At 38.7% G+C, this 10,573-nt stretch overlaps 4 protein-coding genes and 1 long non-coding RNA gene across 7 annotated transcripts; 4 read left to right on the top strand and 1 right to left on the bottom strand.

The window, feature by feature from the left end:
- The first annotated feature begins 227 nt into the window (after positions 1 to 227).
- Positions 228 to 3,131, top strand: LOC116921459 (succinate dehydrogenase [ubiquinone] flavoprotein subunit, mitochondrial). The gene is made up of 10 exons (XM_032927770.2): positions 228 to 413; positions 543 to 632; positions 704 to 746; positions 810 to 1,085; positions 1,159 to 1,252; positions 1,311 to 1,642; positions 1,701 to 1,869; positions 1,932 to 2,127; positions 2,202 to 2,399; positions 2,472 to 3,131. Exons 1-10 carry the CDS (start codon positions 357 to 359, stop codon positions 3,006 to 3,008), a joined length of 1,992 nt encoding a protein of 663 aa, XP_032783661.1. The 5' UTR covers positions 228 to 356; the 3' UTR covers positions 3,009 to 3,131.
- Positions 3,132 to 3,643: 512 nt separating this feature from the next.
- LOC116921460 (proteasome subunit alpha type-5) lies at positions 3,644 to 4,880 on the top strand. Of its 2 annotated transcripts, XM_032927771.2 has the most exons (6): positions 3,644 to 3,749; positions 3,813 to 3,899; positions 3,962 to 4,115; positions 4,175 to 4,355; positions 4,424 to 4,580; positions 4,646 to 4,880. In XM_032927771.2, exons 2-6 carry the CDS (start codon positions 3,831 to 3,833, stop codon positions 4,811 to 4,813), a joined length of 729 nt encoding a protein of 242 aa, XP_032783662.1. In that variant the 5' UTR covers positions 3,644 to 3,749; positions 3,813 to 3,830; the 3' UTR covers positions 4,814 to 4,880. The 2 variants fall into 2 exon arrangements, with proteins under 2 accessions (XP_032783662.1, XP_032783663.1); XM_032927772.2 differs by lacking the exon at positions 3,644 to 3,749 and having other exon boundaries at positions 3,756 to 3,899.
- Positions 4,881 to 5,281: 401 nt separating this feature from the next.
- Positions 5,282 to 7,119, top strand: LOC116921465 (chitinase domain-containing protein 1). The gene is made up of 9 exons (XM_032927777.2): positions 5,282 to 5,493; positions 5,558 to 5,704; positions 5,771 to 5,885; positions 5,957 to 6,025; positions 6,088 to 6,197; positions 6,254 to 6,408; positions 6,472 to 6,575; positions 6,637 to 6,862; positions 6,933 to 7,119. The coding sequence occupies exons 1-9, from the start codon at positions 5,332 to 5,334 to the stop codon at positions 7,069 to 7,071; spliced, it is 1,227 nt and encodes a 408-aa protein (XP_032783668.1). The 5' UTR covers positions 5,282 to 5,331; the 3' UTR covers positions 7,072 to 7,119.
- Positions 7,120 to 7,124: 5 nt separating this feature from the next.
- On the bottom strand, positions 7,125 to 10,492 carry LOC116921467 (protein ABHD13). Of its 2 annotated transcripts, XM_032927779.2 has the most exons (6): positions 9,017 to 9,175; positions 8,738 to 8,930; positions 8,310 to 8,556; positions 7,830 to 8,249; positions 7,596 to 7,756; positions 7,125 to 7,535 (listed from the first exon to the last, which is right to left on the bottom strand). In XM_032927779.2, exons 3-6 carry the CDS (start codon positions 8,530 to 8,532, stop codon positions 7,260 to 7,262), a joined length of 1,080 nt encoding a protein of 359 aa, XP_032783670.1. In that variant the 5' UTR covers positions 8,533 to 8,556; positions 8,738 to 8,930; positions 9,017 to 9,175; the 3' UTR covers positions 7,125 to 7,259. The 2 variants fall into 2 exon arrangements, with proteins under 2 accessions (XP_032783670.1, XP_032783671.1); XM_032927780.2 differs by lacking the exons at positions 8,738 to 8,930; positions 9,017 to 9,175 and adding an exon at positions 10,189 to 10,492.
- LOC116921469 lies at positions 9,525 to 9,990 on the top strand. The gene is made up of 2 exons (XR_004393305.2): positions 9,525 to 9,872; positions 9,960 to 9,990. It is a non-coding gene; the product is annotated as an uncharacterized LOC116921469 (long non-coding RNA).
- Positions 10,493 to 10,573: the final 81 nt, after the last annotated feature.

The following is a 10,573-nucleotide window of genomic DNA, read 5'->3' as shown; positions in this document are numbered from 1 at the left end:
GGCAATGCAAACGTATGCGACTTAATGCAAATATTTTGTGCCTCGAAATAAAAATTTACTAGGACCCACGGGACCACAGCAAGTGAGTTTGTATATTCGAATCGCAACAGGCATGACATGACTTCTTTTATTAATTTGCCCGATTAAATGATTTTTATTTATCACGTTTGGTGCGTCGTCACCTCGTCAGCTATCCGCTTGGAGCGCTACTGTGTATTGCGATTCACCATTACGTAAGTTCCAGCTGGAAATAGGGACAACGTCGTTCGGTCAACAGAGAGGCAATCAGCAGAATTCAATCGAACAACACAGTTCTTGCGGGCTTCAGAAGTCCACAATTGTATTAAATTTAAATTATGGCTAATCTTTTGAAGCTTTCACTGGAACTTGCAGGAAAGGTTTCTTCACCTTTGGTAAGTGTTCATTGTAACATTGTAACTCTGGCTACTTCAGAGTTATATTACTGTGAAAATCTTTTCTTACTGCCTTAAAAGATTGTCATACTAAGTATAATGAAAACTTTTGTTTCTTGCTGTTTCTAGCTCAATGCAAGACCAGCATTGATTGGAAACCGCAGTTTCCATTTCACCGTTGATGGGCGCAAGAATGACCCTAAAATTGGGACAGATCAAGTAGGTTTACCATTTTATTATCAAACTTGTCTGAGGAACACAATCTTAAAAATATCACACCTTTAATTCAGATCTCCAGAGACTACCCAGTTGTTGATCATACATATGATGCAGGTAGCTTGATTACATAACTACTCACATAAATTCTTCAAATTTCTTGATTAAACATTTTTTTAGTTGTTGTTGGTGCTGGTGGTGCTGGACTACGTGCAGCTTTTGGGCTGGTGGAAAAAGGGTTTAAAACTGCTGTAATCACAAAGCTGTTTCCTACTAGATCACACACTGTGGCTGCACAAGGTGGAATCAATGCAGCACTAGGAAACATGGAAAAAGATGACTGGAAATGGCACATGTATGACACTGTCAAAGGTTCAGATTGGTTAGGAGATCAAGATGCTATTCATTACATGACCAAAGAAGCACCTCATGCTGTTATTGAGTTGGAAAATTATGGTACTGAGTTTTTCGTACTGCTCTTTGTTTTCTTGTTGATGAATAAAATTTAAAAAATTGTCCAATATTTCAGGTATGCCATTTAGTCGCACTCAGGACGGTAAAATTTACCAGAGAGCTTTCGGTGGGCAATCGTACAACTATGGCAAAGGAGGACAAGCTCACAGGTAATAAAACTATACTATTTATTTAACACGAAACGCATTCTTCAAACTTGTTTCTTAGATGTTGTTGCGTCGCAGACCGAACTGGGCATTCTCTTCTTCACACCTTGTACGGACAATCGCTGCGCTACGATTGCAATTACTTTGTCGAATACTTTGCGTTGGATTTATTGATGGAGGAGGGCGAATGCCGTGGTGTGATTGCTCTTTGTCTTGAGGATGGATCCATTCATCGCTTCCGGTCAAAGAATACTGTCCTTGCTACCGGAGGATATGGGCGAACCTTTTTCTCGTGCACTTCAGCTCACACTTGCACTGGTGACGGTAACGCCATGGTAACGCGCGCTGGACTTCCTCTCCAAGATTTAGAGTTTGTACAGTTCCATCCTACTGGTAATGACGTCAGTAGAGTAATCTTTGGAAATAAATTAACTTGTATGTATAATAACAGGAATTTACGGAGCTGGCTGTCTTATTACTGAGGGTTGCCGTGGAGAAGGTGGTTACCTAATCAACAGTGAAGGCGAACGATTTATGGAAAGATACGCTCCAGTGGCTAAAGATTTGGCCTCACGTGATGTTGTATCACGTGCAATGACCATCGAAATCCGTGAAGGACGGTAATAACATCGTAACTTAAAATAAAGCGTTGTCAATATATAAACATGCACGGTGTCTACAGTGGTTGCGGTCCTGAGAAAGATCATGTATTCCTTCAGCTTCATCATCTCCCTCCCCAACAATTGGCTGAACGCCTTCCTGGCATTTCCGAGACTGCTATGATTTTTGCCGGCGTTGACGTTACTCGTGAACCCATTCCGGTTCTCCCCACTGTCCATTATAATATGGGTGGTGTTCCCACAAACTTCAAGGGACAGGTACTGGTCAAACAGATTCCCAGCCCGGACCTCAACAAACTGATTCGTTAAATGTTTCCCTATTTTTTTTACAGGTAATCACGTACAAAGATGGGGCTGATGAAGTTGTACCTGGTCTGTACGCTGCTGGAGAAGCGGCTTGCGCATCCGTTCACGGCGCCAACCGCCTGGGCGCCAATTCGTTGCTGGATTTGGTCGTTTTTGGCCGAGCATGTGCGCTAACTATTGCCGAAGAAAACAAGCCATCTGAAGCTATCGGAAAATTGAGTCCGGTAAATCTATGACATCCCCATTCTTTTTTTGGTACTATTATACTATGATGAATGGTTTGTTATTGATCGTAGAATGCCGGAGAAAGTTCCGTCGCGAACTTGGACAAGCTTCGTTTTGCCAACGGCCATGTTACCACAGCCGAACTTCGCGGCAAAATGCAGAAAACTATGCAGAATCACGCAGCCGTCTTCAGGACTGGCAACGTATTAGCTGAGGGTTGCAAGAAGATGTCAGAACTATGGCCTTCTCTGCACGATATCAAGGTTGCAGATCGCGGCTTAGTCTGGAACTCAGACCTGGTTGAGACTCTTGAGCTCCAAAATCTTATGGTTAACGCCATTCAGACGATCTATAGCGCCGAAGCGAGAAAAGAATCGCGAGGTGCTCATGCCCGTGAAGATTTTAAAGACCGTGTCGATGAATACGACTTCAAAAAGCCAATTGATGGCCAGCCGAAGAAACCCCTCGATCAACATTGGCGTAAACACACGCTCTCCTGGTGTGAACAAGAAAAGGGAGACGTTGCTCTGAAATACCGACCTGTCATTGATGAAACATTAGACGAGAAAGAGTGTGCGACAGTGCCTCCTGCACTGCGTGTTTATTAATTTCTATCCGGTAGCCTGATTTCTGTACCACAACTTATGGTGAATTCCTGTATCTATCGCCGTGTTCCGCTGTAGCCACTGCAAATAGACTAATAAATTTTATTGAGGTGTTCCAGAAAACAATTCTTCCCACCATTTTGTCTTCACATTATTTATTATTTCTTTAAACCCTGGTAATAAGAGACAATAGGTAACCCTGATGAACATATTTGTATGAAAACAAAGAATAAAACACTTCATTTGTAACAGCTTAAAGAAAGAAAAAAGAATTAAGAATGGCTTTTTGCTACCTTGCTAAATTCTGATTAATTTGGGATTAATAAAAGTGAAGCTAACATGTTTTGATGTTTATGATCGCTATATTTTTACACCATTTGATTATTAGATGTTTTAGTTTGTTTTCCATCAGCAATAAATTTTTACCAAGTTAAAAGTCTTAACTAATGAGATATGTTAATGTTTCTGAACCTGATTAAGTTCAAGTTGCCTTCCACTTAACAGACTGTATTAACCTAGAGGAATGTTATCTTATAATTACAATTGATTATTTTATATAATTATCATCTTTTGTTATCTTTCGATTGGTTTTTTATTTATTTTGTTACAATAATTTTTAGGAAATCTTAAGCTTCCTTCTTGACTCAACAGATTTCACAGCAGACGTTGACGTAAAACAAATGCCACACGCAAGCCGTCTACCAGTTTCTAAAGTGACAAGTCGTTTTTCGAAACACTGCTAAGGTTGGTGTGCATTAGCAGAATAAGTCTTTCAGAGTATCTTATTTTACTAAATTCCATTTGTAGTTTTGTGTCACATTCAGCATGTTCCTTACAAGATCCGAATACGACCGCGGTGTCAATACTTTTTCACCAGAAGGACGTCTTTTTCAGGTTTGATTGGAAAGTTAATAATATTAATATTGTCCCATTATTACAATTTGAATCAAGCACAGGTTGAATATGCAATTGAAGCAATCAAATTAGGATCAACAGCCATTGGCATTCAGACTTCAGAAGGAGTGGTGCTTGCTGTTGAAAAACGAATCACCTCACCCCTCATGGAACCAACAACTATTGAAAAGATTGTTGAAATTGATAAACATATTGGTAAATATTATATATTAATTGTGATAATTTCCTTTTACAATTTTTTTTTCACTTAATAGGATGTGCTGTGAGTGGCCTTATGGCAGATTCTCGAACTATGGTAGATCGTGCCCGTGTTGAAGCTCAAAATCATTGGTTCACTTATGATGAAAAAATGAGTGTTGAATCTGTTGCCCAGGCAGTCTCCAATCTAGCAATACAGTTTGGAGATTCAGATGATGATGGAAATGCCATGTCAAGGTTCCATAAAAAAAAATATCCTAATTTTGAAACTGTATTTGTTTATACCTCAACTATTAATTGTCTAGGCCTTTTGGCGTAGCTATCCTATTTGCTGGGATTGATGAGAAAGGACCTCAGTTATTTCACATGGATCCTTCAGGAACTTATGTCCAGTATGATGCTAAAGCTATTGGGTCAGGCAGTGAGGGTGCTCAACAGTCACTCCAGGAGGCATATAACAAAGTATGATGGACAGTTGAATTTTTTTTTTTTTCTTAGAAAAACTAACATTCTTTTTTGTGTTGTAGTCTTTAACTCTTAAATCAGCAATGAAGACTGCCTTGACCATTTTGAAGCAAGTAATGGAAGAAAAGTTGAGCTCAACCAATGTTGAAGTTGCAGCTGTTACACCTGACCAACCCTTCCATATGTATTCAAAAGAGCAAGTAGAGGAAGTCATAAAAGAAATTGCTTAAGGTTCGCAAATACTTCTCGCGCTTGTAAACTCAAGGTGGAAAATAAACCGACGTTTTTTGAAGAGCATACTCGTGTGGTTAAGGTTGCTGATTTTTCTTACTGTGGAAAGTGGCAACTACAATTTTTTCTTTGGCTTAGTTAAGCATATTTAATGTTTTATCTAGGAAATTTATTGCTGCCCTCACAAACCCTACAAGTGCATTATTTGGATAAGATGTTAATGTATTGGCATTTGGCACGAAGGCGTGCCATACCTGATTGGCTGAGCTGCCTTAGCGTAGTAATTATGGTGAGAAATTACTAAAGGAAATTGTATTTACGATAAACATGTTTTCTTTATATAATTAATGATTTGTTAAATTCTTTTCTTTTGCTTCAAATCTTCAATAGAAATGTTAATTGTTAAATTGTTAATGTTATGGATATATTTTTCATTTTATTCTGGCAACACCGCCACGACTGGTGTGTCAATAGCAAATGAAGTGTTTTGTTTTAAACAGCAGATCCATGACGTTTCATGGTTTCCATTGTTTTCTTCACAGTTGATAGGAAAATGGAGCTTCATCGGCAGTTGCTGGCGTTTGTTCTTTTTATTTCTGTTATCCTTCATTCTGTGGACTCGACTTTGTCAAAAAACGATCCAAAAAAACCCAAAAGTAAACCGTCTGTTATAATAAAGGTAAGGTTAGCAATACTACCACAATTTTAAACATTCATTTGAAGAACAAGGATTTTGGCTAAAGGAACATCCACAAGAGGAAACGGTATTCGAACGAGAGCTGGTCAATGTAAAAACAACAGCTACGGAGATACTGTCGGACTACAAAGTATACAGTACCAAGACTAGTGAGAGAAGAATTAAGAAAGCTGTCCTTGGATACATCACACCTGTAAGACTGTATTCATATTTTTAACCTTTCAGCAAGCACTAATAAACATAAAATTAACTATTTCAGTGGAATGGTCATGGATATGATGTAGCCAAAATATTTGCCAATAAATTTGATTTGATTTCTCCAGTTTGGTTGCAAGTTACGCCAACACCTGGTGGGAAAGGCTACGTGATAACAGGTAATAAAAAGCTTTCATAATCTGTGAAAGTTGTTCAAGAACATGTTTATTTAATTGCCTTCTCTTTCAAGGTTTGCATGATGTTGACAAGAATTGGATGAGCAGTGTAAAAAACAGAAGCTCTCAATCTAAGGTTAAAAGTAAGAAAATGTAAATTCATTATTAATAACCAAGATTACTGACAGATAATTTTCGTTATAAGTGGTTCCCCGTCTATTGTTTGACAGATGGTCAGGCCAGGATTATGCGCGCCTGTTTAAGGAAAAGAGTAGAATATGGGAGCTCAATCGAGTTATTTCCGAAGCAATAAAAGTATTGTCAAGAGATGGTTATCATAAGGAATTTGAATCTAATGTTTAACTTTACAGGAAAATGGATTTGATGGAATAGTAATGGAAGCTTGGAGTCAACTAGGAGGACAACATTCTGATGAAATGATTAGAATCATTGGCCATCTGAGCAACCACCTCAAGGAATCTAAATTCATTTTCGTTCTTGTTGTCCCACCTCCAGTATATCATGGGTAATCTGCTTTTCTTAGGAGCTGATATCTTTTCTATATTTAATACGCGTTGAATTTGTACAGTAATGCGCCGGGTATGTTCCGTCACGAGGATTTCTCCCGACTTGTGGACTCAGTCGACTATTTTTCTCTAATGACATATGATTATTCTAGCTCACAGCGCCCTGGTAAATAGTAATCTAAATTTACCGAACTAAAATGGCCATTACCCTTTTGCTATTTTTTAAGGACCAAACAGCCCTATACAGTGGGTGAAAAAATGTGTGGAAATCCTAGATCCGGAATCCAAACATCGCAACCAAATATTGCTTGGATTAAATTTTTATGGCAACGATTACAGTATAAATGGCGGTGGTCCAATTGTAGGATCGCAGTACATTGATATCTTGAAAAATCATACTTCGGCAAAATTTCAGTGGGATGATAAATCAGAGGAGCACTTCTTTGAGTACAAGTACGTATGTTTGGCACGCATTTAAATCGGGACATGTAAATTAATTAAACTTAAACTCTTTCATCTTTAGAAATCAAGGGCGCCATACGGTGTTTTATCCGTCTTTGTACTCTATTGACCAGCGCATCCGCCTTGCAGCTAAATTAGGTACCGGTATTTCCATCTGGGAGTTGGGGCAAGGTCTGGACTACTTCTACGATTTATTGTGAAATCGTTAAAATCGGCATATTAGCCTATTAAATGTTTTTGGCATTGGATGCAATGAAATTTCGTCATTATTTGTATTAGAAAAACCGGTGGCGCAAAAACAAAAACATTTGCGTTTTAGAAACAATTTTAGACAGTCTTAGCTACAAGAGATGAGGGGGCATTAGAGTATTTTAGATACTCTGGCTGTTTACACCGCGGTAACGGGTAAAACTTGCAAATGCTGTTGATTCAGAAGCCGGTCGCTGCAGACATCTTGGATGGCTTTTTCCAATTGCTTGTAGTAAAAGGGTTTTGTCCAGGTCCCATTGTGATCTCCATTTGGAATCTGCAGGAGAAACTTGCGTTCGCTGCCGCAATGCGTGTAGAGGTCCACCATCATAGAGGGCGGAACCAACTGGTCAGAGAGACCCGAAATAAAAACCATAGGGCACTGAAGAGATGTCACTTTCTTCTTACTTTGAAACTGAAAAATTACCAAAAGCATGAGAAATTATGCCCACCAAAGTTAAACAGAGAAAATTACTTTATTCTTATGAAACCAAAGAGGTAGATATCTTAACCCTTTCCATGGAAAGATTTGAATAGCCATGTCTGGGATTGAAGTAAATGAGTTTTCGATAAGGACGCAGGCTATCTTCTCCGTGTTACACGCCCGAGAAGCCAGATCGATGGCTACAGCTCCTCCTAATTTTACAAAACAAAGGTATCGATAAAAACTTTGTGTAAATATTTATTATTGCACCAAAGAATTCATTACCTAATGATCTTCCAAAAATTATGATTTTCCTTTGATCGATATCTTGCCTACTTAACAGGTAATTTAGAGCGGCTTGTGCATCTCTATAGAGACCAGATTCAGAAGGTGTCCCTTCTGACAGACCATAGCCTCTATATTCAACCAGCAATAAATTAGCTTGTAGATGTTTGAAAAGCCCCTTTACATTTGGCAGTCTATGTCCGATATTGCCGGCATTCCCGTGAAAGAACAGAATAGTTGCACATTGTTGCATTTGTGGTTGTGGGATGAAGTATGCATGAAGTTTGGTTGAATCCAGACTTTTGATAAAAACATTTTCAAATGGTAGGTCCAAGGTATTTGGTGCAGGTACAAATATCCTAGAGTTTAGCGGAATTTCTGGATAATACAGCAACTGATCTCCAGCTCGATAGACTATGCCTAAAGCAATACGTATTTCTAACATTATGAATAGTTCAGCCAAAAGGGCTCTGATATTACCTGCAGCTGAAAAGCAAAGAAGAACAAATGCAGAGATACCTCCAAAAATCCAATAGAAAATGCAAATAGTAATAAACATAGCACTACTCAACGCCCAGCATTGTTTAATAACACTGATCACAATTCGGCCAATCACACGGATGACTAGAAAATCTGGATTTTTCTCTGCTGAGGAAGATGAGTTACTGATAAGCTTTTCTTCATCAATATTTATACAAGCCATTTCATGGCACAATGACAAGTAACTCTGAAAAAGATAATGAAATATTTAATTATAAGCTTGATGTTTTATATCATCAAATTTTAAATGTTGGCAATAAGAACATCAACAGACATCAACACTGTGTAAGAATGAACCATTCTAACACTGCCTCCCTAAACCCAGTTCTATCATTTAGTCAAATCGCCCTGGGTTGAAATATATTTACCTTTTATGATAGGGGAAATAGGCGCTGAATTTAATTCCCAACACTATGCAGGTAGATAACAAACTTGTGGAATAGGATTTCGCCGGAAATGCACATTGAAAGTTCTTCACGTTGATTACATTGTCCTTAACGTCGTCTGCTATACTCACGTCAATGACCGACCACTCAGCCGAAGGAAAGTATGGGAAACATGCTGGGAATGTTTTAGGTTTTAGCTCAACACGTGCTATAACTAATATGCTGCCTTGCTGTCCTTGTAAAAATTTTTTGCAAATTTACCTTAGATTTGAATTCCATGTTATTGTTTACTTGAACCACCAGTAGATTTTGCCTTGGTTGTCGTAATTTATTCCTTTAATGAATAATAAATCATATTTCGTAGATAAAAAAAGGTAACGACTTTGTAAACAAAGACGAAATAGACGTCGAATTTCTTCTACTTGTCCCGACAAGTAACACTCAAAGCTGGATGAAAGAAAATTGGCGCCAATCCTCTGTGCATTTCGGGCGTCATTTGATTCTTCTCGTTATGGTAACGAAGCTTCGGGCCTTCGGGTTTCTGCGAGTGATGCGATGTTGATATGACTCATATGTCTTTCAGTCGATATTCGATGAAATGGATGGCGAGAGAATTTGAAATGTCTTACTCATTTGTCACGGAACTACATTGCAGATATTTAATCGTGAATTAAAGTTGATAGTTTGTAGTTACTAGTTAATGACTTCGTTACATTATGTTATATTATTTTCGCAAATTACTCGCGTGTCACACTTGCAATAACGCTTTGCATTATATGCCTCGATAGAAGATAAAAATCGTATACAATTACCAAAATATTTAAATTGTCATTTCTTTCAATATTGCCCACATGACGAACTTTTAGCAAGTCTGACGTCATCGTGACGTTTTTTCCCTTGGGGTTTTTCCCCCCCAGCCTTATTTTGCCAACCTTGAAATGTACAAAAAAAACATTGCGATTTGCTGACGCTTTCCCAATCCTATACTGTTTGGGTTTTTCCTGTGGACACTCTGGAGTCCGGACAGTTTATTTAGTGTTCAGACTTCAGATGAGCGTCGCACTCGCACGGTCGTTGTTCAGTCACCTCCAATTTTCTACAATCTACATTTAAATAAGTAACGTAAATATTTTCAAAAACTATGCCACCTAACCTGCTTTACTCATTGTTTCTGCATCATTGTTTCCCTGATGTGTCCCGCAAGACACACACAAAAAAAAGACGGGAGTTTAATTGAGAAATATTTCGTGGTCGCGATCGCTATTGAATCGTAGACAGAGGTATAAACGTTAAGATTATCACAATTGAAATTGCTTCTCTCACGTGGATGACTTATTGTTTATTCGACGCATTTAATGGCTTGTTTTCTAGTGTTCAACGTCAAGTGATTTCAAACAAGAGAACTGTTGTTTATCCAACTGGAATGAAGTTACCTTCAACGCTTTTCGTCCTACTGGGCGTTCTTCCTTTGTTGACCGTGGCAGGCCCTTTGGCTTATGGAATTTGCCAAACGGGATGCAACGCAGTTGTTGTAGCATGTTACGCGGCCGCTGGTTTCACCTTTGGGACAGTAACTGCAGGTGCAGGAGTGCCCGCCGCCATAGTTGCTTGCAACGCAGCTCTAGGGGTTTGTATGGCTGGCTGCATTGCTGCGGGATTTGCCCCTACTCCTTGATGACATCGTGTTATACCGATTGGTATTCCAATACTGTAACTATGGTTTATAAGAATCTCTCATAGTAACCGAGCACAACGTGTGTAAGCTTTAATAAAATTCAATTCGTATTCATTACATGAAATCCCAATCACACAGTGGTA

Source organism: Daphnia magna, linkage group LG4, assembly GCF_020631705.1.
Source record: "Daphnia magna isolate NIES linkage group LG4, ASM2063170v1.1, whole genome shotgun sequence".
Classification (NCBI taxonomy): domain Eukaryota; kingdom Metazoa; phylum Arthropoda; class Branchiopoda; order Diplostraca; family Daphniidae; genus Daphnia; species Daphnia magna.
The sequence above is the reverse complement of the archived record's forward strand: the minus strand, read 5'-3'. Positions and strand labels throughout refer to the sequence as shown.

Bases quoted from the DNA above. Each gene is read 5' to 3' on its own strand.
- LOC116921459 (XM_032927770.2), top strand. From the start codon at position 357: ATGGCTAATCTTTTGAAGCTTTCACTGGAACTTGCAGGAAAGGTTTCT. The intron at 414-542 runs GTAAGTGTTCAT...TGCTGTTTCTAG, and splicing joins GAAAGGTTTCTTCACCTTTG to CTCAATGCAAGACCAGCATT. The intron at 1,086-1,158 runs GTACTGAGTTTT...CCAATATTTCAG, and splicing joins TATTGAGTTGGAAAATTATG to GTATGCCATTTAGTCGCACT.
- LOC116921460 (XM_032927771.2), top strand. From the start codon at position 3,831: ATGTTCCTTACAAGATCCGAATACGACCGCGGTGTCAATACTTTTTCA. The intron at 4,356-4,423 runs GTTCCATAAAAA...TTAATTGTCTAG, and splicing joins GATGGAAATGCCATGTCAAG to GCCTTTTGGCGTAGCTATCC. The intron at 4,581-4,645 runs GTATGATGGACA...TTTGTGTTGTAG, and splicing joins TCCAGGAGGCATATAACAAA to TCTTTAACTCTTAAATCAGC.
- LOC116921465 (XM_032927777.2), top strand. From the start codon at position 5,332: ATGGTTTCCATTGTTTTCTTCACAGTTGATAGGAAAATGGAGCTTCAT. The intron at 5,494-5,557 runs GTAAGGTTAGCA...TTTTGGCTAAAG, and splicing joins AACCGTCTGTTATAATAAAG to GAACATCCACAAGAGGAAAC. The intron at 6,198-6,253 runs GTATTGTCAAGA...TTAACTTTACAG, and splicing joins TTATTTCCGAAGCAATAAAA to GAAAATGGATTTGATGGAAT.
- LOC116921467 (XM_032927780.2), bottom strand. From the start codon at position 10,293: ATGCTACAACAACTGCGTTGCATCCCGTTTGGCAAATTCCATAAGCCA. The intron at 8,557-10,188 runs GTAACTTCATTC...TATCTTTTTCAG, and splicing joins TAGGACGAAAAGCGTTGAAG to AGTTACTTGTCATTGTGCCA. The intron at 7,757-7,829 runs GTAATGAATTCT...TTGTAAAATTAG, and splicing joins AATTTTTGGAAGATCATTAG to GAGGAGCTGTAGCCATCGAT.